This window comes from Cherax quadricarinatus, unplaced genomic scaffold (assembly GCF_038502225.1).
Source record: "Cherax quadricarinatus isolate ZL_2023a unplaced genomic scaffold, ASM3850222v1 Contig357, whole genome shotgun sequence".
NCBI classification, from domain to species: Eukaryota; Metazoa; Arthropoda; class Malacostraca; order Decapoda; family Parastacidae; genus Cherax; species Cherax quadricarinatus.
The window spans coordinates 58178-84000 of record NW_027195383.1 but is presented as its reverse complement, the minus strand read 5'-3'; the positions used below and the strand labels follow the sequence as shown (position 1 = coordinate 84000).

The 25823-nt window shown below is 41.4% G+C and overlaps 1 protein-coding gene across 1 annotated transcript in view; it reads right to left on the bottom strand.

Moving 5' to 3' along the window:
• LOC128698448 (cytochrome P450 2L1) overlaps positions 1-25823 on the bottom strand; it is a gene marked incomplete at its 5' end in the record, with an annotated part of 178667 nt that overhangs the window by 99529 nt on the left and 53315 nt on the right. The window contains 1 exon segment of the mRNA XM_070080367.1: positions 20235-20352. Within this exon segment, the coding sequence (XP_069936468.1) occupies positions 20235-20352 (118 nt within the window).

The window sequence follows — 25823 nt, the reverse complement described above, 5'->3', positions numbered from 1 at the left end:
ATTGGATTTCCATTATTTCTTATTGGGAAAATTAAGTCGGCTAATGAAGAGCTCTCAGGAACGGATTAATATCGTTAGGTGAGGGTCCACTGTAATCTAAGTCTGCCCGAAATGCCTAGCCATGCTAGGTGTCCCAGTGGCCCCCTCTGTAATTAGTATTTTAGTAAGTAATAAGTAAGTTTTTTTCAGTTATACACAAATACAGTTACATAGAATTATCATACATAGCAACACATGTAAGCCATACAATATCGTACACCAAATCCAGTCATTCCTGGAGGGGAACCATAGTCGATGGCCTCCACTCCAAACCAACAGATACAGATACTAATGCCAGAAAAAAAAATCCTCCCCCTGTACCAACAATACCACCAGTCTGATGTCATTCCTCTTTACAAATAAACAGGGCCTAAAGCAAGCAACAAACAACAAAGTACCTTTCATCCGTGGACTGCTTGCAGAGGCAAATGCAATGTTCGCAGCTTTCACTGAGACCCACATAAAGGATCACTTGGACAACAAAATATGGATCCCAGGTAACAACCTATAGAGATGCGACAGAGTGAACAGGCAAAATGGAGGGGTTGGCCTGTAAATCACAGAGTCACTTGTTTGCACAGAACTGCTTAATGCCTCAAATGATGTAGTGGAAGTTTTAGCAGTAAAGATCAAGAACCAAAACGTAGTCATTGTGGTAGTCTACAAGCCTCCGGATGCAACGTCCCAGCAATTCCAGGAACAGCTGTTAAAAATTGACCACTGTCTGGAAAATCTGCCAGCTCCTGCCCCCAACATCTTGCTCCTGGGGGATTTCAACTTAAGGCATCTAAAATGGAGGAATATAGCGAATAATGTTGTTGCAGTAATAACACCAGGAGGCAGCTCTGACGAGAACTCACACACACACGAGCTTTCAAATCTCTGCACAAAATTCAATTTAAACCAGCAAATAATAGAGCCTACTAGACTGGAGAATACACTAGACCTCATCTTCACTAACAATGATGATCTGATAAGAAATGTCACCATATCAAAAACAATATACTCAGATCACAACATAATTGAGGTTCAGACATGTATGTGCGGAGCCCCAGACCGACATAATGAGATTAGTCACAAGTGAGCATTCACCAAATTCAACTTCAATAACAAAAACATAAAGTGGGACCAAGTAAACCAAGTCCTAACTGATATAAGCTGGGAAGATAGACGTAAGCAACACAGACCCCAACTTATGCCAAGAACAGATTAACTCGGTGGCACTCGATGAATGCACAAGGCTTATTCCTCTAAGAAAAAGGAGGAGAAGATGTAAAATAGAAAGAGACAGGCGCTCCCTTTACAGGCGACGGAAAAGAATAACAGAGCAGCTAAAAGAGGCCAATATATCTGAAATGCGTAGGGAGTCACTGGTCAGAGAAATAGCAAGCATCGAACTTAGGCTAAAGGAATCTTATAGGAGTCAGGAATCACAAAGAACTACAAGCCATAAATGAAATCGAAAGAAACCCAAAGTATTTCTTTTCCTATGCCAAATCAAAGTCAAGAACAATGTCCAGTATTGGGCCTCTACTTAAACATGATGGCAAGCCGCCAACCAGACTGAGAGTCGAAGATCAAAATTAATTTTTTATGAGAGAGCTACAGAATTTGGTTGACACAAGCCTATCTGATGTTATCCTGCCGCCAAATGACTTCGAACAGGTGATAAATGACATGCCCATGCACTCTGCCCCAGGGCCAGACTCATGGAACTCCGTGTTCATCAAGAACTGCAAGAAGCCCCTATCACGAGCTTTTACCATCCTATGGAGAGGGAGCATGGACACGGGGGTCGTCCCACAGTTACTAAAAACAACAGACATAGCCCCATTCCACAAAGGGGGCAGTAAAGCAATAACAAACAACAGACCGATAGCATTAACATCCTATATCATAAAAATCTTTGAAAGGGTCCTAAGAAGCAAGATCGCCACCCATCTAGAAACCCATCAATTACACAACCCAGGGCAACATAGGTTTAGAACAGGTCGCTCCTGTCTGTCTCAACTATTGGATCACTACGACAAGGTCCTAGATGCACTAGAAGACAAAAAGAATGCAGATGTAAAGATACAGACTTTGCAAAAGCCTTCGACAAGTGTGACCATGGCGTAATAGCACACAAAATGAGTGGTAAAGGAATAACAGGAAAAGTTGGTCGATGGATCTATAATTTCCTCACAAACAGAACACAAAGAGTAGTAGTCAACAGAGTAAAGCCCGAGGCAGCTACGGTGAAAAGCTCTGTTCCACAAGGCACAGTACTCGCTCCCATCTTGTTCCTCATCCTCATATCTGACATAGACAAGGATGTCAGCCACAGCACCGTGTCTTCCTTTGCAGATGACACCCGAATCTGCATGACAGTGTCTTCCATTGCAGATGCTGCAAGGCTCCAGGCAGACATCAACCAAATCTTTCAGCAGGCTGCAGAAAACAATATAAAGTTCAATGATGAGAAATTTCAATTACTCAGATATGGTAAACACGAGGAAATTAAATCTTCATCAGAGTACAAAAAAATTCCGGCCACAAAATAGAGCGAAACACCAACGTCAAAGACCTGGGAGTGATCATGTCGGATGATCTCACGTTCAAGGACCATAACATTGTATCAATCGCAGCTGCTAGAAAAATGACAGGATGGATAATGAGAACCTTCAAAACTAGGGATGCCAAGCCCATGACGACACTCTTCAGGTCACTTGTTCTATCTAGGCTGGAATATTGCTGCACACTAACAGCACCTTTCAAGGCAGTTGAAATTGCTGACCTAGAAAATGTACAGAGAACCTTCATGGCATGCATAACGGAGATAAAACACCTCAATTATTGGGAGCACTTGAGGTTCCTGAACCTGTATTCCCTGGAATGCAGGTGGGAGAGATACACAATTATATACACCTGGAAAATCCTAAAGGGACTAGTACCGAACTTGCACACGAAAATCACTCACTACGAAAGCAAAAGACTTGGCAGACGATGCAACATCCCCCCAATGAAAAGCAGGGGTGTCACTAGCACGTTAAGAGACCATACAATAAGTGTCAGGGGCCTGAGACTGTTCAACTGCCTCCCAGCATACATAAGGGGGATTACCAATAGACCCCTGGCAGTCTTCAAGCTGGCACTGGACAAGCACCTGAAGTCGGTACCTGACCAGCCAGGCTGTGGCTCGTACGTTGGCTTGCGTGCAGCCAGCAGTAACAAACTGGTTGATCAGGCTCCAATCCACCAGGAGGCCTGGTCACAGACCGGGCCATGGGGGCGTTGACCCCCAGAACTCTCTCCATGTGAACTCCAGGTATTCAAAATCTGCAAACCCCACATTGTAATCCTTATGGAGAATAAACTTGATTGATTGAATGTGGTTGCTTGCGGTGAGTTCTTCTGTAATTTTTAAATTATTAACAAGAGTTTTCTTGTTTGCCAGAACCAAGTCATGCAGGTTGTTTCCCCTTGTAGGTTCTGTCACAAATTGCTTCAAAAAATAATCTTGAACTACAGTGGACCCCTGGTTCGTGAAGCCATCGGTATCTGATAAATCCGGTATCCGAAGTATTATATCGCAAAAAAATTTGCCTCGGTTCCCGTTACAAAACCCGGTATGCGATGCGATTTGTACTAGATGTGTCCAGTGCTTACAAGCCAGCCAGTGTGCGTGCATCTAAGGATACATTTGGTAAATTCTATATTATCCATACTGTCACTGTTTTTGGTGCTTGTTTCTGCAAAATAAGTCACCATGGGCCCCAAGAAAGCTTCTAGTGCCAACCCATCGAGACCAAGGGTGCTAATGACTATTGAAATTAAGGAAATGTGTGCAAAGTGGCTTGAAGTGCAAACCTTTTTTGATGAAAATCACCCTGACACAGCTACTGTAAGCCGTGTTGGCAACCTGTACACTGACAATGTTGTGAACCACTTTAGGAACGTCATAAAGGAACGAGTGGTACAGGCCTCTATGGACAGATATGTTGTGCGACAGAAGTCCAGTGACTCTCAAGCTGGTCCTAGTGGCATTAAAAGAAGAAGGGAAGTAACCCCAGAAAAGGACTTGCTACCTCAAGTCCTAATGGAGGGGAATTCCCCTTCTAAACATTAAAAACTTCGACACTCTCCCCTCCTCCCATCCCATCAATCATCATCAGATCTTCATTAAACGTAAGTGTCAATTATTCTATTGTGATTATTCTATTGTTATTATTGTTATTGTAATTATTATATTGCATTAAACTTAATATATCATGTGGTAAAAGTTTTTTTTTTTCATACTTTTGGGTGTCTTGCACTGATTAATTTGATTTCCATTATTTCTTATGGGGCAAATTGATTCGCTTTCTGATAATTTTGGTTTACGATGAGCTCTCAGGAACAGATTAATATCATGAACCGAGGGTCCACTGTACTTCTATGAAGTCATTAAATTCTAACTTCCCAGTCAAGAAATTCCAATCAATCTGACTAAAGTTGAAGTCTCCTAGAAATACTTAGTTATTGTGCATTTCCTCCCATAGTAGTCTCCCTTGGTTCCTATCTAAGTTTGGGGGATGGTACATCACACCTATAATCAATTTTTCATGCCTCTCTGAAAATTCAATCCAGACAGACTCTGTATGTGTTATTTCAGACTTTATACCCATTTTTATGCAACAGTTCAAGCGATCTCGGACATACAGTGCCACCCCACCCCCCTTCCCGATACTTCTGTCTACTTGGAACAATTTAAAACCCTGTATGTGACATTCAGCAGGTCATGTCCCGATTTTTTGTATTGAACTAAATCTCTGTTATGGCAAATACATCAATGTTACCTGCACTAGCAACTAACCTCAACTCATCCATCTTATTCCTAGAACTATGACTATATGTGTAATATATGTTTGAAGACTCTCCCTTCTCTTTACCTTTCCTGCTCATTACTGTCCTTGTTATTGTTAAGATTTATGATATCAAAGCTTAAATCCATATTTTGACACTCATTATTTTCCATTTCTAAACCCATACCTCTAAGTAATCCTAGTTTAAAGTCCTAACAACACCCTCAACTGAGCTAGCAAGAAAACCCACGCCTGCCTTGGATAAGTGAACCCCATCCCTGGCAGTGAGTTTGTGTCAACCATCTTCCACATTGTTTTAATGTCACCTGTGCACCATTTGTAACATTTCTAGTATACAGTGGACCCCCGCTTAACGATCACCTCCAAATGCGACCAATTATGTAAGTGTATTTATGTAAGTGCTTTTGTACGTGTATGTTTGGGGGTCTGAAATGGACTAATCTACTTCACAATATTCCTTATGGGAAAAAATTCGGTCAGTACTGGCACCTGAACATACTACTGGAATGAAAAAAGTTCGTTAACCGGGGGTCCACTGTATTTTTAAATGTTTATACAATTACTGGGAGCACTTGAGGTTCCTAAACCTGTATTCCCTGGAACGCAGGTGGGAGAGATACATGATTATATACACCTGGAAAATCCTAGAGGGACTAGTACCGAACTTGCACACGAAAATCACTCACTACGAAAGCAAAAGACTTGGCAGACGATGCACCATCCCCCCAATGAAAAGCAGGGGTGTCACTAGCACGTTAAGAGACCATACAATAAGTGTCAGGGGCCCGAGACTGTTCAACTGCCTCCCAGCATACATAAGGGGGATTACCAACAGACCCCTGGTAGTCTTCAAGCTGGCACTGTACAAGCACCTAAAGTCGGTTCCTGACCAGCCAGGCTGTGGCTCGTACGTTGGTTTGCATGCAGCCAGCAGCAACAGCCTGGTTGATCAGGCTCTGATCCACCAGGAGGCCTGGTCACAGACCGGGCCGCGGGGGCATTGACCCCCGGAACTCTCTCCAGGTAAACTCCAGGTAAACTCCAGTAGTGTACTGTATATTGAAGAAAACAGATTGGAGGAAATCAGCTCTAATGTACATTATTTAGGTAGGAATACTGGTCAGAGAGCCCGTCGTAAGTCTGAGGCATCAGTAAACGAGCACATCGTTAAGTGAGGAGAGGCTGTATTATAGGACCGACAGTGAAAGTGTTAATCTCACTACATGTAAACTACATTTTGTATACTGCAGAAAGAAATACAGGAGAGCCCTGAGTATATAATAGGATAGATTCCAGCTACTGTAGGGCACCACTTATACAGCAGGTTAGGTTCTGGGCTACTGTAGGGCCCTGCTTATACAGCAGGTTAGGTTCCAGCTACAGTAGGGCCCCACTTATACAGCAGGTTAGGTTCTGGGCTACTGTAGGGCCCTGCTTATATAGCAGGTTAATTTCTGGGCTACTGTAGGGCCTTGCTTATACAGCAAGTTAGGTTTCAAGCTACTGTAGGTCCTTGCTTATGCAGCAAGTTAGGTTCCTGGCTACTGTATTGCCCTCCTTATACATCAGGTTAGGTTCCAGGCTACTGTAGGTCCCTGCTTATACAGCAGATCAGTTTCCAAGCTTCTGTAGGGCCCTGCTTATACAGCATGTTAGGTTCTGGGCTACTGTAGGATCTTGCTTATAGGGCATGTTAGGTTTCAGGCTACTGCAGGGCCCGGCTTACAGAGCATGTTATGTTCTGGGCTACTGCAGGGCCCTGCTTATACAGCATATTAGGTTCTGAGCTACTGTAGGGCCCTACTTATACAGCATGTTATGTTACGGGCTACTGTAGGGCCCTGCTTATACAGCGGGTTAGGTTTCAGGCTACTGTAGGGCCTTGGTTATACAGCAGGTTAGGTTCCAAGCTACTGTAGGGCCTTGCTTATGTAGCAAGTTAGGTTCCTGGATACTGTATTGCTCTCCATATACAGTAGGTTAGATTCCAAGCTACTGTGGGGCCCTGCTTATACAGCATATTAGGTTCTGGGCTACTGTAGGGCCTTGCTTATAGGGCATGTTAGGCTCCAGGCTACTGTAGGGCCCACTTATAGAGGATGTTAGGTTCTGAGCTACTGTAGGGCCCTACTTATACAGCATGTTATGTTATGGGCTACTGTAGGGCCCTGCTTATGCAGCATGTTATGTTCTGGGCTATTGTAGGGACCTACTTATACAGCATGTTATGTTCTGGGCTACTGTAGGGCCCTGCTTATGCAGCAAGTTAGGTTCATGGCTACTGTAGGGCCCTGCTTATGTGGCAAGTTAGGTTCCTGGCTACTTTAGTGCTCTGCTTATACAGCAGGTTAGGTTACAGGTTACTGTAGGGCCCTGTTTATACAGCAAGTTTGGTTCTGGGCTACTGAAGGGCCCTGCTCATACAGCATGTTAGGTTCCAGGCTACTGTAGGGCCCTGCTTATACAGCAGGTTAGGTTACGAGCTACTCTAGGGCCCGGCTTAGACAGCAGGTTAGGTTCTGGGCTACTGTAGGGCCCTGCTTATACAGCAGGTTAGGTTCTGGGCTACTGTAGAGCCCTGCTTATATAGCATGTCAGATTCCAGGTTACTGTAAGGCCCTGCTTATAAAGCATGTTAGGTTCTGGGCTACTGCTGTATAGTGAAAATCGCTGTTCAGTTAACCCTTTCAGGGTCCACAGGCCCTCTCAGAGACTTGTTCTCAGGGTCCCCCAAATTCCAAAAAAAAAAAAAAAAAAAAAAAATTATTGTTTCTTATGAAAGGATAGAGAAACAGTGGTCTCAACGATGTTTACGCATCGGTGATTTTGCCCACTTTGAGCCCTATTTTCGGCCAATTCCAATGTACTAGTCAACAAAAATCATACCTATTTCGCTAGAACTCCATTTTTTCTATCGAATGAGTACAAGAAATGACCAATTTACCGATTTCAACTATCCAATACATTGGTCAGAATTTAACAATTTTGCCAATTTCACACAAATTTCAAAAGACGCCAATTTCCAAACAGGGTCCAGAATAAACAAGAAAGACATTCCTGGCACTAAAATAACATTTCCTCTGTTCATTAGTCACATCCCCAGGTCCCTCTTACATTTCTTTTGCTTTCCATTTTGAATTTTTATTCTTACATAAGAACATAAGAAAGGAACACTGCAACAGGCCTACTGACCCAAGCAGAGCAGGCCCATGTTTCCCCCCCAGATTAGACCAATGACCCACCCCCCGGATTAGCCCAATGACCCACCCAGCCTGGTAATCTCCACTCAAGGATGGAGTACTGCACCAGACCCAGCAGCACAAACTAGTCAGGCCAACTCACACCCACTCATGTATTTATCAAACCTATTTTTAAAACTACACAACATTTTAGCCTCAATAACTGTACTTGGGAGTTGGTTCCACTCATCCACAACTCTATTACCAAACCAGTGCTTTCCTATATCCTTCCTGAATCAGAATTTTTCCAACTTGAAACCACTGCTGTGAGTCCTGTCATGGCTGGAAATTTTCAGCACGCTATTAACATCACCTTTATTTATTCCTGTTTTCCATTTATACACCTTGATCATATCCCCCCTAATTCTACGCCTTCCGAGAGAGTGCAGATTCAGGGCCCTCAGTCTATCCTCATAGGGAATATTTCTGATACATGGGATCATCTTTGTCATCCTCCTTTGTACATTTTCCAGAGCATTTATATTCATGATGAATGTTGCAGCGAGGAGAAGGCTGGAGGCAGTGGAGATGTCATGTCTGAGAGCAATGTGTGGTGTGAATATAATGCAGAGAATTTGTAGTTTGGAGGAGGTGCAGGATTACCAAAACTGTTGTCCAGAGGGCTGAGGAAGGGTTGTTGAGGTGGTTCGGACATGTGGAGAGAATGGAGCGAAACAGAATGACTTCAAGAGTGTATCAGTCTGTAGTGGAAGGAAGGCGGGGTAGGGGTTGGCCAAGGAAAGGTTGGAGGGAGGGGGTAAAGGAGGTTTTGTGTGCGAGGGGCTTGGACTTCCAGCAGGCATGCATGAGCGTGTTTGATAGGAGTGAATGGAGACAAATGGTTTTTAATACTTGACGTGCTGTTGGAGTGTGAGCAAAGTAACATTTATGAAGGGGTTTAGGGAAACCGGCAGGCCGGACTTGAGTCCTGGAGATGGGAAGTACAGTGCCTGCACTCTGAAGGAGGGGTGTTAATGTTGCAGTTTAAAAACTGTAGTGTAAAGCACCCTTCTGGCAAGACAGTGATGGAGTGAATGATGGTGAAAGTTTTTCTTTTTCGGGCCACCCTGCCTTGGTGGGAATCGGCCAGTGTGATAATAATAATAAAAAAAATATGGTGACCAGAACTGAGCAGCATAGTTAAAATGAGGCCTAACCAATGATATACAGAGTTGAAGTACAACCCGAGAACTTCTATTATTTATACTTCTAGATATGAAGCCAAGAATTCTGTTAGCTTTATTGCAAACACTAATGCACTGTTGTCTTGGTTTTAGGTTACTGCTAACCAGAACTCCTAAATCCTTTTCACAATCAGTAGTATTAAGATCTATATTATTTAGTTTATATGTGGCATGGTTATTTAACTGTCCAACATTTAGAACTTTGCATTTGTCAATATTAAACTGCATCTGCCACTTCTCCGACCACTGCGTCAGTCTATTCAAATCATCCTGGAGTGCTCTAATGTTCTCATTAGAATGAATTGGATGGCCTATTTTGGTGTCTTCAGCAAATTTGCTTATGTCGCAATTTATTCCCTCATTCTCTTTTTTAGTAAATGTCTACAGGAGAAGGGGCTACTAGCCCATTGCTCACGGCATTTTAGTCGCCTCATACGACACGCATGGTTTACGGAGGAAAGATTCTTTTCCACTTCCCCATGGACAATAGAAGAAATAAAGAAGAACAAGAGCTATTTAGAAAAAGGAGAAAAACCTAGATGTATGTATATACAGTGGACCCCCGCTTAACGATCACCTCCAAATGCGACCAATTATGTAAGTGTATTTATGTAAGTGCATTTGTACGTGTATGTTTGGGGGTCTGAAATGGACTAATCTACTTCACAATATTCCTTATGGGAAAAAATTCGGTCAGTACTGGCACCTGAACATACTACTGGAATGAAAAAAGTTCGTTAACCGGGGGTCCACTGTATATATATGCATTTGCGTGTCTGTGAAGTGTGACCAAAGTGTAAGTAGAAGTAGCAAGATATCCCTGTTATCTAGCGTGTTTATGAGACAGAAAAAGAAACCAGCAATCCTACCATCATGCAAAACAGTTACAGGTTTCTGTTTCACAGTCATCTGGACGGTAGTACTTCCCTGGGTGGTTGCTGTCTACCAACCTACTACCTAGAAGAAAATTAAAAGTGAATACAGGAAAGAGTAAGGTAATGAGGATAACAAAAAGATTAGGTGATGAAAGATTGGATATCAGATTGGAGGGAGAGAGTATGGAGGAGGTGAATGTATTCAGATATTTGGGAGTGGACGTGTCAGCGGATGGGTCTATGAAAGATGAGGTGAATCATAGAATTGATGAAGGGAAAAGGGTGAGTGGTGCACTTAGGAGTCTGTGGAGACAAAGAACTTTGTCCTTGGAGGCAAAGAGGGGAATGTATGAGAGTATAGTTTTACTAACGCTCTTATATGGGTGTGAAGCATGGGTGATGAATGTTGCAGCGAGGAGAAGGCTGGAGGCAGTGGAGATGTCACGTCTGAGGGCAATGTGTGGTGTGAATATAATGCAGAGAATTCGTAGTTTGGAAGTTAGGAGGAGGTGCGAGATTACCAAAACTGTTGTCCAGAGGGCTGAGGAAGGGTTGTTGAGGTGGTTCGGACATGTAGAGAGAATGGAGTGAAACACAGTGACTTCAAGAGTGTATCAGTCTGTAGTGGAAGGAAGGTGGGGTAGGGGTCGGCCTAGGAAAGGTTGGAGGGAGGGGGTAAAGGAGGTTTTGTTTGCGAGGGTCTCAGTAGTAGTACCAGTTCCAGTAACCAGTTACCAGTAACCAGTGTACCGGTAGATGACTCACTACCGTCTCTGCGTGAATCACTGTCTGTATTCATATTGTTGCTGACCACAGCAGTATTTCAAACACCCCCTCACATATGGGTACTGGGGTTAGTTAGTCTTACGAGAGAGAGCAAGGAGGCAGGTCACGGCTGTTTGGCGCTTCCCACATTATCCGTAATATACGTACTTCTAGCCTACGTGAGTATTTCTTTACCCTATCCACGTGTTCGAACCCCACATGATAAATGGTGGCAGCGGTGGGATAGCGTGGATTTAAGCTTTTTAAGGGTATTTCAAGACGTTAAAAGACTGTTTGTGGGGAGCCGGCGGGTCAAAGGTGAACCGTAGCTAGCCGCTTACCCTCACTCACCACCTCCACCCTGTACTCCAGCCTGCAAGCCTGTTGCAGCTGTTTTTCAAGCTTCCTGGCTTAGTTCGTGTGCTAATTGCTTCAATCTCCGAGGGGTTGACCCGGATTTTGCAATTAAGCCAGTCAGTAAGCCAGACTGTGGAGAACGCCAGTCAGCCTGTCATCCAGCCTGTCTCCTGTCATCCACCTGCTCCTTCATGCTGTGTGCATCGTTACCCGTCTTCCAGTCAGCCATTCTCGTGGGTTAAGCCAGTCAGCCAACCCAGCTTCTAACCCAGCTGAGAGAGAGAAGTAAGCCACGCAAGTTCCTCTGAAGTATTGTTTCATGTATCGCTTTGTGCTCCCTGTTGGATGCTAAGAGTGTTCTTCACCATCCCTGTGGCATAGAGTGGCTTACAAGCCACCTTCGTGAGTGGTGAGAAGTGCGTGGCAGTGAGAGAGCACAGGGCCATTCTGTTGCCCCCTCCACCACCACCACCACTCTACTCACACCACCACCACCACCACCAGCCATCCACCTCATCTACCTGTGGTTGTTTGCACCCTTGTATCGGGTCCTAATACTGTTCTGGCTCACATAATTGGTCAAGATTGTATCTGAGCGCCAACGATAAAGCCAGTTATGTGAGTTCACCGAGAAAGCGCATTTCTTCCGACAACAGTGAGTGTAGGAGGCGTCAGTCATCACCGCGCAGGACAACCTTCGACAACCTACCCTCGTCACCATCACCGTCGACTACTCCAGACCCCATAATTTTCTGTTTAGAGACATTTTTCTTTTAAAGAAATTTGCGTGTGTGAGACATTTATAGTGAATTTCTTGTGTACTCTAAGCCTTGTGTTTTCAGTGTAGACTCAGTGTTTCTTTGACTCATTATTTTTGCAATATTTTTCAGTGTTTTCGCTCATCTTATATTTTTTTTTATCTGTGTTTTTTTTTATGCTACTCTCTGTCTGTAGTAAGTATTATTGTGTAGTGTACCAGTCAGTCACTCTGTGTGAAGTGATTCATTTTTTTATTGTATTCTTTCAGCATTGTATTCTCCAGTATTTGTCACTGTAGTTCATGCAGTGATATTCACCCCAGTTTACCAAATTATCCATTTATTTCTATGTGTGTCTTTTTTCGTATGCCAGCAGTGTCTCATTCCTCTAATTTTTTCGCAGACTTGTGTACCATTATTTTTGCCAGCAAATTTTTGTCGTATCAGTCACAGCAAGATTTTGTTGTAAGAATATACTAAGATAATGAATACGTGATTAAGTGTTGTGTGCCCCGCCACTTGTAAGTGTTACACTTGCCTCACCACTTGTAAGTGTTACACTTGCCTCACCACTTATAAGTGTTACACTTCCCGTTTTGTTCCTTTGTTTTATTTTTATTCATATTTTTATATTTCTTTGAACAAATTCACTCTTGATGTAATTTCAATTACTTTTAATGTAAAGTGTTTTCTTTACTCTGAGTAAATTGTTTTGTCTAATTTACAATTAAGAGTTAAAGTGTTCAATCAGTTTTTTTTTCTCTCATAATTTCTATTTTATTATTTAACCTGAGTTTTCCCAGTGAGACTTTATTATTGCAGTGATTATTTCTACACCTTATTTTGTTGCACTTGTTCTGCAGTGAATTATTTTGAATTTTTTCCCATAAGGAATACTGTGAAGTAGATTAGTCCATTTCAGACCCCCAAACATACACGTACAAACGCACTTACATAAATACACTTACATAATTGGTCGCATTTGGAGGTGATCGTTAAGCGGGGGTCCACTGTATTTTGTTGCACTTGTTCTGCAGTGAATTATTTTCTTTTATTGATATTTTTATGCATTATTATTCTCAGTTCATTATTGCATCTTGTTTTTCATTTTATTTATTTTCCTGATGTTGTCTTTGCATTATATTTTAATTTTGTTTATGCATTCTTAGAAAATATTTAAATTTCCCAGTTATCTCTCGTTGCATACAATTTAGTAATTTTATTTTATACTTTTTACATTGATTTCAAATTTTATTAGTTAATTCCTTTATTAGCAAGAGTAAAGACAGCTCATTTTGCATTTAATTCAGTCTCCAGTAATATTTTTACTTGTATATTTCAATGTAATTTTTTTTTCTTGGCCCATAGTCCTTTACATTGAGTTGTCCTTCCTCTTGCAGTGTATCTTAGACATTTTTTTATTACTTATGCAGAATTGTTAAGCATTTTCTTCCACTTAAGCTTACTGTGTCATTTCTCTATTTTTTTTTTTTGCCTTATGTCCTTGAGTAAGTTCACTGAGATCATGTCCCAGTCACTTTTGAATGTTCACTTAGTGTATCATGCCAGTCAAAGTCAATATGAATCAGTCCACAGTACCAACATTCCCTTACTGACTGAAAGACAATACCTAGCCCTTGAGCAATGTGTTTGTTCTCACAGCTTGTATCTGAGATTTGTTAAAGTGCTGCGAAATGTGAAGTTCAGATTAAGTTCCTATAGATCCGTGAATTACTTATTAACGTAGCCGAGCGGTCAGGCACTAGTAATACTGTCACTCCTGTCTGGACTCCGTGTTTCAGATTGTGATCCCATCCTAGTTGACAGTAATCAGTGCATTGTAAGAAGTTATTTCTCAAGTAACTTCCACGTTGTTAACGTTTGTAAGTGAAGTTTATAGCTGATACCTCGTGTCACTGTGTGCGACTCAGATTGAATATCAGCATTGTTCACCGTGTTCATTTCTTTTCTCCTGTGCTTGCAGTTTGAGATAGTAGATTCGTTCTCCCTTGCTCATATTGCGTGTTATAGCGTTAATTTTTTTCAACCGGGGGGAGTCATCCACTCCACCGAGTTTGTTCATTCCTCCAGTAAGAAAGAACCGATCCCTTGTGTTCTGGTGATTCGATTCCTGCTCCAGGAAGATCTTATTCTGACTGTGAAGCCACCAGCACCCATCAGTGACTTTGTCATGAACCAAGAATTACTGTATCGAACAGCCGAGTTGGGTACTCCTAGCAGAAGAGTATACCAGTTAGTAATTCCACAGTCACTAGTGAATGTAGCCTTACAGCTAGTTCACGATGTACCAGGTGTTGCACACCCTGGTATGGATCGTTCAGTAAAACAAGCCAGATTGAAATACTTTTGGCCTCGTATGGCAACTGATATTTCTGAGTATGTTAAGAAATGTAGTGTCTGCATGCAACATAAAGGTAATGCTAATGGCCCTAATCCAATCCAAGTGTATCCAACTACTAGCGAACCGTGGGAAAGAGTTGCGCTAGATTTGTTAACTAATTTCCAATGTTCCCTCCAAGGCAACAGACATCTGTGTGTTATGGTAGACCATTTCACCAGATATTGTGAGTTAGTTCCTATTGCAGATAAGACTGCCGAGACAGTAGCTAAAGCGTTTAAAGAACGCATTATCTGCAGGCATACCACCCCTAAATCCCTAGTAACAGATAATGGAGGTGAATTCTGTAATGAAATTCTTGAAAATTTGTGTACCTTGTACAAGATCTCTAAATCCACTATTGTTCCTCATCATCCTGCCAGCAATGGGTTAGCGGAACGAACCAATAAGAAAGTACTTGATGTCTTGAGAGCCACTATCAATCCCAACAGTGAAACTTGGGATGAAGTCATACCTGATGTGCAGTGTGCTATAAATTCTGCTTACAATGTTTCTATAGGTGACACTCCACATTATGCATTGTACGGTGTAGATAAACGTTTGCCTTATGAATTGCTATATTCTAATCCGAAACCAAATTACAACCCTGATGATTTCATAGCAACTCGTACCAGCTTAGCTCAAAGTGTTTTTAGAAGAATCCGTGAAACACTTCATAAATCAACAGCAGAATTTACAAGAGTCGCAAACACTCGAGCAAAGCCATCCAAAATCAAAGTAGGTTCGAGAGTTATGCTGACTAATTTTAACAAAACGTCTGCAATGCCAAAGCTTGATCAAAAGTTTGTTGGTCCTTATCGAGTAGTTGAACATATCACTGGTAATAAGTATAAGGTTAGAGAAATTAGTACTGGTCAGTATAAAGAATCGCATTTAGATCATATGAAGTTAGTATGTGATGATAATGATGTTCCAACTCAGACTAATGTGACAGACTCTGACAATCCTCCTGATCCTGTACTCTCTTCCTCTGATACTCAGTCAGACGATCAACCTGAATGTCGTTATTCCCTACGTACACGACAGGTATTGAGAAATCCTCAAGTATCATTTGTAACTACCAATTCAGACTTGCCTCAAATACAGCATGAGTTAACCAGTGCTACAGAGTTTGATCCTCCCAGAGATGACACCCATTCTGCATATGTCAATCTCACCCTAGCAGAGTTGGGGTTAAATGTAAATAACCTGTATAGATGAATAATTACAGTATCAACTTATCAATATTCAAGAATTTTTTTTTTTGTGTTCACGTTCTCTCCGAATTCTGAGAGTTAACAGTCTAGATTTGAGTGCACCGAATCTGCCTTTCTGTTAAACACTTCTTTCTTTGTATATATTCCTTCCTCAGAATCCGTAGATCACATGAATACAGATCGATCGATCAAATTTTTTTTTTATCACTTCTATTGTGTAATCTCAACGTTGAGTTTCATTCGATGTTCATTTGATGAGTTTCATTCAATGAGTTGTGCTATATTATACCTTGTATTGCATTACAGTTTCAGTTATGTAAGCTTCCATTCCAATGTTCTACTTATGTATGTTATAATGTTTAATTGTTGTGTACTTTGACATTGTATAGAATCAGCCCAAGCCGTATGCCTGCCATCTCTAGTTTGTATTAGTTGTATGTCGGGACGACATACGTTAGCGTCGCCGAGCTCTCAGTAGTAGTACCAGTTCCAGTAACCAGTGTACCAGTAGATGACTCACTACCAACCGTCTCTGCGTGAATCACTGTCTGTATTCATATTGTTGCTGACCACAGCAGTATTTCAAACACCCCCTCACATATGGGTACTGGGGTTAGTTAGTCTTACGAGAGAGAGCAAGGAGGCAGGTCACGGCTGTTTGGCGCTTCCCACATTATCCGTAATATACGTACTTCCAGCCTACGTGAGTATTTCTTTACCCTATCCACGTGTTCGAATCCCACATGATAAGGGGCTTGGACTTCCAGCAGGCATGCATGAGTGTGTTTGATAGGAGTGAATGGAGACAAATGGTTTTTAATACTTGACGTGCTGTTGGAGTGTGAGCAAAGTAACATTTATGAAGGGGTTCAGGGAAATCGGCAGGCCAGACTTGAGTCCTGGAGATGGGAAGTACAGTGCCTACTCTCTGAAGGAGCGGTGTTAATGTTGCAGTTTAAAAACTGTAGTGTAAAGCACCCTTCTGGCAAGACAGTGATGGAGTGAATGATGGTGAAAGTTTTTCTTTTTCAGGCCACCCTATCTATGTCATTTATGTAAATTGTGAACAACAACAGGCCCAACACTGACCCCTGAGGAACAACGCTTGTGACGTGCCCCCATTCCAATTTCTCCCCATTTATGCAAACTCTCTGCTGTCTATTTGTCAGCCATGCCTCTACCCAGGAAAAAATTTCTCGTCCTATTCCGTGTGCCCTAAGTTTCCTCAATAGCCTCTGGTGTGGAACTCTATCGAAAGCCTTACTGAAGTCCATATACACAATATCATATTCATTACCATGATCTACCTCCTCAAACACCTTAGTGAAAAAAGTTTGCAAATTCTTAAGACAGGAACACCCCTTTGTAAAACCGTGTTGAGATTCATTAAGCAATCTGTGCCTGTCAAGATGGCTACGAATTGCTTTTGCAATTATTGATTCCATAAATTTTCCCACTATGGAGGTAAGGCTTATTGGTCTATAGTTCGAAGCCAAGGACCTATCACCTGCCTTGTAAATAGGTATTACATTTGCCATTTTCCACTTATCAGGCACTATGCCAGTTTGTAGTGACATGTTAAAAAGATTAGCCAAAGGTATGCTAAGTTCCTCTTTACATTCCTTTAACACCCTTGCAAACAGTTCATCAGGACCTGGGGATTTGTTAGGTTTTAGTTTCTCTATTTGTCTGAGGACCATGTCACTAGTTACTGCAATCGTACATAGTTTATCATCATCCTGTTCTACATAATATATTATTTCAGGAATATAGCTAGTATTTTCCTGGGTGAAAACTGAGAGGAAGTAGGTATTTAGAATTTCACACATATTCTTATCACTGTCAGTGATCTGACCAGAGTTACTCTTACAAAAAATAGAAGATTTACTGTTATGCAGATTACTGCATTAGTGTAGAAATAGTATAAATAATATCGGCGCACTTGTGAAAGAATATTAGACTCACCAGTTGACGTGTATTGGACGCTTAGCATGATTTGTTTACTTTTGAACTTTGGTAAAAATCGAACATTTCTGCTATTTTGAGCTCAATTTCAAGGTACTTCTCATTGTAAAACCAGTCAAAATCATCTCAATTTCTGTAATATGTCTTCCATTCTATACAATGAGACCAGGAAAACTAGAATACAACAATAAATACCGTACGAAAATATAGTGCAAAGTCGCTGTTTTAATCCAAAAACATGGTCAAAGTTTTTTTTTTCTCATTATGCACTGTGTACTGTAGGACTTTTTTTATACTGTGCACACTGACCACATTCTTTCATATGTAGGCCTACCAGCTATCTCTCACTAGATTTGAAGGAGCTAGAATTTATGAGTATACTAGTATGTCATGGACCCTGGTGCATAAACCGTACTAGTACGGCCGAAACCCTGAAAGGGTTAAGCAATCCATTTTCACTTTCAAATGCATATAAAAGCCTGATAACATGTTTCCACTATTATATGTTAAGTGAGCAATAGACTTAGGCCTAAAAAATGCATATACAGTACACACATTACTTACCTTAAAATATTTTCCTCAGCTTATAGTGATTGATGAATATATTTATTGTAGAGAGTCTGAATAAATGAAGACTGAGTATAAATGAAAACCACTGGTGTAAAGTGAAGCACTGTAAAGTGAAGCACTCTAAAGTGAAGCACTGTAAAGTGAACCACTGTAAAGTGAACCACTGTAAAGTGAAGCACTGTAAAGTGAAGCACTGTAAAGTGAAGCACTGTAAAGGGAAGCACTGTAAAGTAAAGCACACTAAAGTGAAGCACTCTAAAGTGAATCACTGTAAAGTGAAGCACTATAAAGTGAAGCACTCTAAAGTGAATCACTGTAAAGTGAAGCACTCTAAAGTGAAGCACTGTAAAGTGAAGCACTCTAAAGTGAAGCACTGTAAAGTGAAGCACTCTAAAGTGAATCACTGTAAAGTGAAGCACTCTAAAGTAAATCACTGTAAAGTGAAGCACTGTAAAGTGAAGCACTGTAAAGTGAAGCACTGTAAAGTGAAGCACTGTAAAGTGAAGCACTGTAAAGTAAATCACTGTAAAGTGAAGCACTGTAAAGTGAAGCACTGTAAAGTGAAGCACTCTAAAGTGAAGCACTGTAAAGTGAAGCACTCTAAAGTGAAGCACTGTAAAGTGAAGCACTCTAAAGTGAAGCACTGTAAAGTGAAGCACTCTAAAGTGAAGCACTGTAAAGTGAAGCACTCTAAAGTGAAGCACTCTAAAGTGAAGCACTGTAAAGTAAAGCACTCTAAAGTGAAACACTCTAAAGTGAAGCACTGTAAAGTGAAGCACTCTAAAGTGAAGCACTCTAAAGTGAAGCACTCTAAAGTGAAGCACTGTAAAGTGAAGCACTGTAAAGTGAAGCACTCTAAAGTGAAGCACTCTAAAGTGAATCACTGTAAAGTGAAGCACTGTAAAGTGAAGTACTCTAAAGTGAAGCACTCTAAAGTGAAACACTGTAAAGTGAAGCACTGTAAAGTGAAGCACTCTAAAGTGAATCACTGTAAAGTGAAGCACTATAAAGTGAAGCACTGTAAAGTGAAGCACTCTAAAGTAAATCACTGTAAAGTGAAGCACTGTAAAGTGAAGCACTGTAAAGTGAAGCACTGTAAAGTGAAGCACTGTAAAGTAAATCACTGTAAAGTGAAGCACTGTAAAGTGAAGCACTGTAAAGTGAAGCACTGTAAAGTGAAGCACTGTAAAGTGAAGCACTGTAAAGTGAAGCACTCTAAAGTGAAGCACTCTAAAGTGAAGCACTGTAAAGTGAAGCACTCTAAAGTGAAGCACTGTAAAGTGAAGCACTGTAAAGTGAAGCACTCTAAAGTGAAGCACTGTAAAGTGAAGCACTCTAAAGTGAAGCACTCTAAAGTGAAGCACTCTAAAGTGAAGCACTCTAAAGTGAAGCACTGTAAAGTGAAGCACTCTAAAGTGAAGCACTCTAAAGTGAAGCACTGTAAAGTGAAGCACTCTAAAGTGAATCACTGTAAAGTGAAGCACTGTAAAGTGAAGCACTCTAAAGTGAAGCACTCTAAAGTGAAGCACTCTAAAGTGAAGCACTCTAAAGTGAAGCACTCTAAAGTGAAGCACTCTAAAGTGAAGCACTCTAAAGTGAAGCAGGGACCACCTGTAAAATTGTCTAAAAATATATTTTTAATTTGTGGAAAGCAAAAGACTTGGCAGACGATGCAACATCCCCCCAATGAAAAGCAGGGGTGTCACTAGCACGTTAAGAGACAACACATTAAGTGTCAGGGGCCCGAGACTGTTCAACTGCCTCCCAGCACACATAAGGGGGATTACCAACAGACCCCTGGCAGTCTTCAAGCTGGCACTGGACAAGCACCTAAAGTTGGTTCCTGACCAGCCGGGCTGTGGCTCGTACGTTGGTTAGCGTGCAGCCAGCAGCAACAGCCTGGTTGATCAGGCTCTGATCCACCAGGAGGCCTGGTCACAGACCGAGCCGCGGGGGCGTTGACCCCCGGAACTCTCTCCAGGTAAACTCCAGGTAAACAGCACAAAAGTGACTGCAGACTAACCTTAGGTAAGACATAACCTCCAAGTTCTATATCTTTTGTGACACAATGACTGAGGCTGATTGGAATGACGGAAGATATGCGAAGAACTTCGTGGATCACAGACTCCAGGTACTGCAGTCTGCGATTTAAAATTTTATATCAGACACATTGAATTATAAAAATAAAAACAACAATAATAATGCTAATAATTATTTTTTTTTTTCAACAAACTGGCCGCATCCCACCAAGGCAGGGTGGCCAAAAAGAAAAACGAAAGTTCCTCTTTTTAAATTTAGTAATTTATACAGGAGAAGAGGTTACTAGCCCCTTGCTCCCGGCATTTTAGTCGCCTCTTACAATACGCATGGCTTAGGGAGGAAGAATTCTGTTTCACTTCCCCATGGAGATAAAAGGAAATAAACAAGAACATGAACTAGAAAGAAAATAGCAGAAAACCAAGAGGGGTGTGTGTGTATATATATGTTTGTACATGTATGTGTAGTGTGACCTAAGTGTAAGTAGAAGTAGAAAGACGTACCTGAAATCTTGCATGTTCATGAGACAGAAAAAAGACACCAGCAATCCTACCATCAAGTAAAACAATTACAGGCTTTCATTTCACACTCACTTGGCAGGACGGTAGTACCTCCCTGGGAGGTTGCTGTCTACCAACCTACTACCTAGAATAATAATAATAATAATAATAATAAATGCTAAAGTAGGAGAAACTTTTAGAGAGGGTGTGGTAGGTAAGTTTGGGGTGCCAGGTGTAAATGATAATGGGAGCCCTTTGATTGAACTTTGTATAGAAAGGGGTTTAGTTATAGTTAATACATATTTTAAGAAAAAGAGAATAAATAAGTATACAAGATATGATGTAGGGCGAAATGACAGTAGTTTGTTGGATTATGTATTGGTAGATAAAAGACTGTTGAGTAGACTTCAGGATGTACATGTTTATAGAGGGGCCACAGATATATCAGATCACTTTCTAGTTGTAGCTACACTGAGAGTAAAAGGTAGATGGGATACAAGGAGAATAGAAGCATCAGGGAAGAGAGAGGTGAAGGTTTATAAACTAAAAGAGGAGGCAGTTAGGGTAAGATATAAACAGCTATTGGAGGATAGATGGGCTAATGAGAGCATAGGCAATGGGGTCGAAGAGGTATAGGGTAGGTTTAAAAATGTAGTGTTAGAGTGTTCAGCAGAAGTTTGTGGTTACAGGAAAGTGGGTGCGGGAGGGAAGAGGAGCGATTGGTGGAATGATGATGTAAAGAGAGCAGTAAGGGAGAAAAAGTTAGCATATGAGAAGTTTTTACAAAGTAGAAGTGATGCAAGGACAGAAGAGTATATGGAGAAAAAGAGAGAGGTTAAGAGAGTGGTGAAGCAATGTAAAAAGAGAGTAAATGAGAGAGTGGGTGAGATGTTATCAACAAATTTTGTTGAAAATAAAAAAAAGTTTTGGAGTGAGATTAACAAGTTAAGGAAGCCTAGAAAACAAATGGACTTGTCAGTTAAAAATAGGAGAGGAGAGTTATTAAATGGAGAGTTAGAGGTATTGGGAAGATGGAGGGAATATTTTGAGGAATTGTTAAATGTTGATGAAGATAGGGAAGCTGTGATTTCGTGTATAGGCCAAGGAGGAATAACGTTTTGTAGGAGTGAGGAAGAGCCAGTTGTGAGTGTGGGGGAAGTTCGTGAGGCAGTAGGTAAAATGAAAGGGGGTAAGGCAGCCGGGATTGATGGGATAAAGATAGAAATGTTAAAAGCAGGTTGGGATATAGTTTTGGAGTGGTTGGTGCAATTATTTAATAAATGTATGGAAGAGGGTAAGGTACCTAGGGATTGGCAGAGAGCATGCATAGTTCCTTTGTATAAAGGCAAAGGGGATAAAAGAGAGTGCAAAAATTATAGGGGGATAAGTCTGCTGAGTATACCTGGTAAAGTGTATGGTAGAGTTATTATTGAATAAGAGTAAGACAGAGAATAGGATAGCAGATGAACAAGGAGGCTTTAGGAAAGGTAGGGGGTGTGTGAACCAGGTGTTTACAGTGAAACATATAAGTGAACAGTATTTAGATAAGGCTAAAGAGGTCTTTGTGGCATTTATGGATTTGGAAAAGGCATATGACAGGGAGGATAGGGGGGCAATGTGGCAGATGTTGCAAGTGTATGGTGTAGGAGGTAGGTTACTGAAAGCAGTGAAGAGTTTTTACGAGGATAGTGAGGCTCAAGTTAGAGTATGTAGGAAAGAGGGAAATTATTTCCCAGTAAAAGTAGGCCTTAGACAAGGATGTGTAATGTCACCGTGGTTGTTTAATATATTTATAGATGGGGTTGTAAGAGAAGTAAATGCGAGGGTCTTGGCAAGAGGCGTGGAGTTAAAAGATAAAGAATCACACACAAAGTGGGAGTTGTCACAGCTGCTCTTTGCTGATGACACTGTGCTCTTGGGAGATTCTGAAGAGAAGTTGCAGAGATTGGTGGATGAATTTGGTAGGGTGTGCAAAAGAAGAAAATTAAAGGTGAATACAGGAAAGAGTAAGGTTATGAGGATAACAAAAAGATTAGGTGATGAAAGATTGAATATCAGATTGGAGGGAGAGAGTATGGAGAAGGTGAATGTATTCAGATATTTTGGAGTGGACGTGTCAGCGGATGGGTCTATGAAAGATGAGGTGAATCATAGAATTGATGAGGGGAAAAGAGTGAGTGGTGCATTTAGGAGTCTGTGGAGACAAAGAACTTAGTGCTTGGAGGCAAAGAGGGGAATGTATGAGAGTATAGTTTTACCAACGCTCTTATATGGGTGTGAAGCATGGGTGATGAATGTTGCAGCGAGGAGAAGGCTGGAGGCAGTGGAGATGTCATGTCTGAGAGCAATGTGTGGTGTGAATATAATGCAGAGAATTCGTAGTTTGGAAGTTAGGAGGAGGTGCGGGATTACCAAAACTGTTGTCCAGAGGGCTGAGGAAGGGTTGTTGAGGTGGTTCGGACATGTAGAGAGAATGGAGCGAAACAGAATGACTTCAAGAGTGTATCAGTCTGTATTGGAAGGAAGGCGGGGTAGGGGTCGGCCTAGGAAAGGTTGGAGGGAGGGGGTAAAGGAGGTTTTGTGTGCTAGGGGCTTGGACTTCCAGCAGGCATGCGTGAGCGTGTTTGATAGGAGTGAATGGAGACAAATGGTTTTTAATACTTGACGTGCTGTTGGAGTGTGAGCAAAGTAACATTTATGAAGGGGTTCATGGAAACCGGCAGGCCGGACTTGAGTCCTGGAGATGGGAAGTACAGTGCCTGCACTCTGAAGGAGGGGTGTTAATGTTGCAGTTTAAAAACTGTAGTGTAAAGCACCCTTCTGGCAAGACAGTGATGGAGTGAATGATGGTGAAAGTTTTTCTTTTTCGGGCCACCCTGCCTTGGTGGGAATCGCCCAGTGTGATAATAAAAAAAATAATAAAAATAATAATAATAATAATAATAATAATCTTTATTTCTACAAGTACATGCACATATATTTATTCTATTTATTCCATGAAAAAGGCAAGGAAAAAGATATATTTCAGCTTGATACAATGTGTGTACAGAGAAGAGTGACATTTGGGTGTGGATGCAGAATGCTCATAGTTATGCAGAGTATTTTGGGCAAGCTTATGCCTAACTTATGACTACAATGGCAATAATTGTTATTTGCAGGTGTTATTTTAATTGATAAATCTGGGAATTTGTGCAAAATATTCATCACTGTAAAATGTCTGTGTGTTTTTCCTATTTTCAGAGAGGAAAGGACAGGCAGGGAAAAGAAATGATGTTACATGAAAAAGAATTGATAATCTAAATTACACTTAGCTTTTACACTGTCTTAAACACTGAATCATTATTATTATTGTTATTATTATTATTATTTTTTTATTAACACACTGGCTGATTCCCACCAAGGCAGGGTGGCCGGAAAAAGAAAAACTTTCACCATCATTCACTCCATCACTGTCTTGCCAGAAGGGTGCTTTACACTACAGTTTTTCAACTACAACATTAACACCCCTCCTTCAGAGTGCAGGCACTGTACTTCCCATCTCCAGGACTCAAGTCCGGCCTGCCGGTTTCCCTGAACCCCTTCATAAATATTACTTTGCTCACACTCCAACAGCACGTCAAGTACTAAAAACCATTTGTCTCCATTCACTCCTATCAAACACGCTCATGCATGCCTGCTGGAAGTCCAAGCCCCTCGCACACAAAACCTCCTTTACCCCCTCCCTCCAACCTTTCCTAGGCCGACCCCTACCCCACCTTCCTTCCAGCACAGACTGATACACTCTTGAAGTCACTCTGTTTTTCTCCATTCTCTCTACATGTCCGAACCATCTCAACAACCCTTCCTCAGCCCTCTGGACAACAGTTTTGGTAATCCTGCACCACCTCCTAACTTCCAAACTACGAATTCTCTGCATTATATTCACACCACGCATTGCCCTCAGACATGACATCTCCACTGCCTCCAGCCTTCTCCTCGCTGCAACATTCATCACCCATGCTTCCCACCCATATAAGAGTGTTGGTAAAACTATACTCTTATACATTCCCTCTTTGCCTCCAAGGACAAAGTTCTTTGTCTCTAAAGACTCCTAAGTGCACCACTCACACTTTTCCCCTCATCAATTCTATGATTCACCTCATCTTTCATAGACCCATCTGCTGACATGTCCACTCCCAAATATCTGAATACATTCACCTCCTCCATACTCTCTCCCTCCAATCTGATATCCAATCTTTCATCACCTAATCTTTTTGTTATCCTCACTTTTAATTTTCTTCTTTTGCATACCCTACCAAATTCATCCACCAACCTCTGCAACTTCTCTTCAGAATCTCCCAAGAGCACAGTGTCATCAGCAAAGAGCAACTGTGACAACTCCCACTTTATGTGTGATTCTTTATCTTTTAACTCCATGCCTCTTGCCAAGACTCTCGCATTTATTTCTCTTACAACCCCATCTATAAATATATTAAACAACCACGGTGACATCACACATACTTGTGTAAGGCCTACTTTTTCTGGGAAATAATCTCCCTCTTTCCTACATACTCTAACTTGAGCCTCACTATCCTCGTAAAAACTCTTCACTGCTTTAAGTAACCTACCTCCTACACCATACACTTGCAACATGTGCCACATTGCCCCCCTATCCACCCTGTCATATGCCTTTTCCAAATCCATAAATGCCACAAAAACCTCTTTAGCCTTATCTAAATACTGTTCACTTATATGTTTCACTGTAAACACCTGGTCCACACACCCCCTTCCTTTCCTAAAGCTTCCTTGTTCATCTGCTATTTTATTCTATGTCTTACTCTTAATTCTTTCAATAATAACTCTACCATACACTTTACCAGGCATACTCAACAGACTTATCCCCCTATATTTTTTGCACTCTCTTTTGTTCCCTTTGCCTTTATACAAAGGAACTATGCATGCTCTCTGCCAATCCCTAGGTACATTACCCTCTTCCATACATTTATTAAATAATTGCACCAACCACTCCAAAACTATATCCCCACCTGCTTTTAACATTTCTATCTTTATCCCATCAATCCCGGCTGCTTTACCCC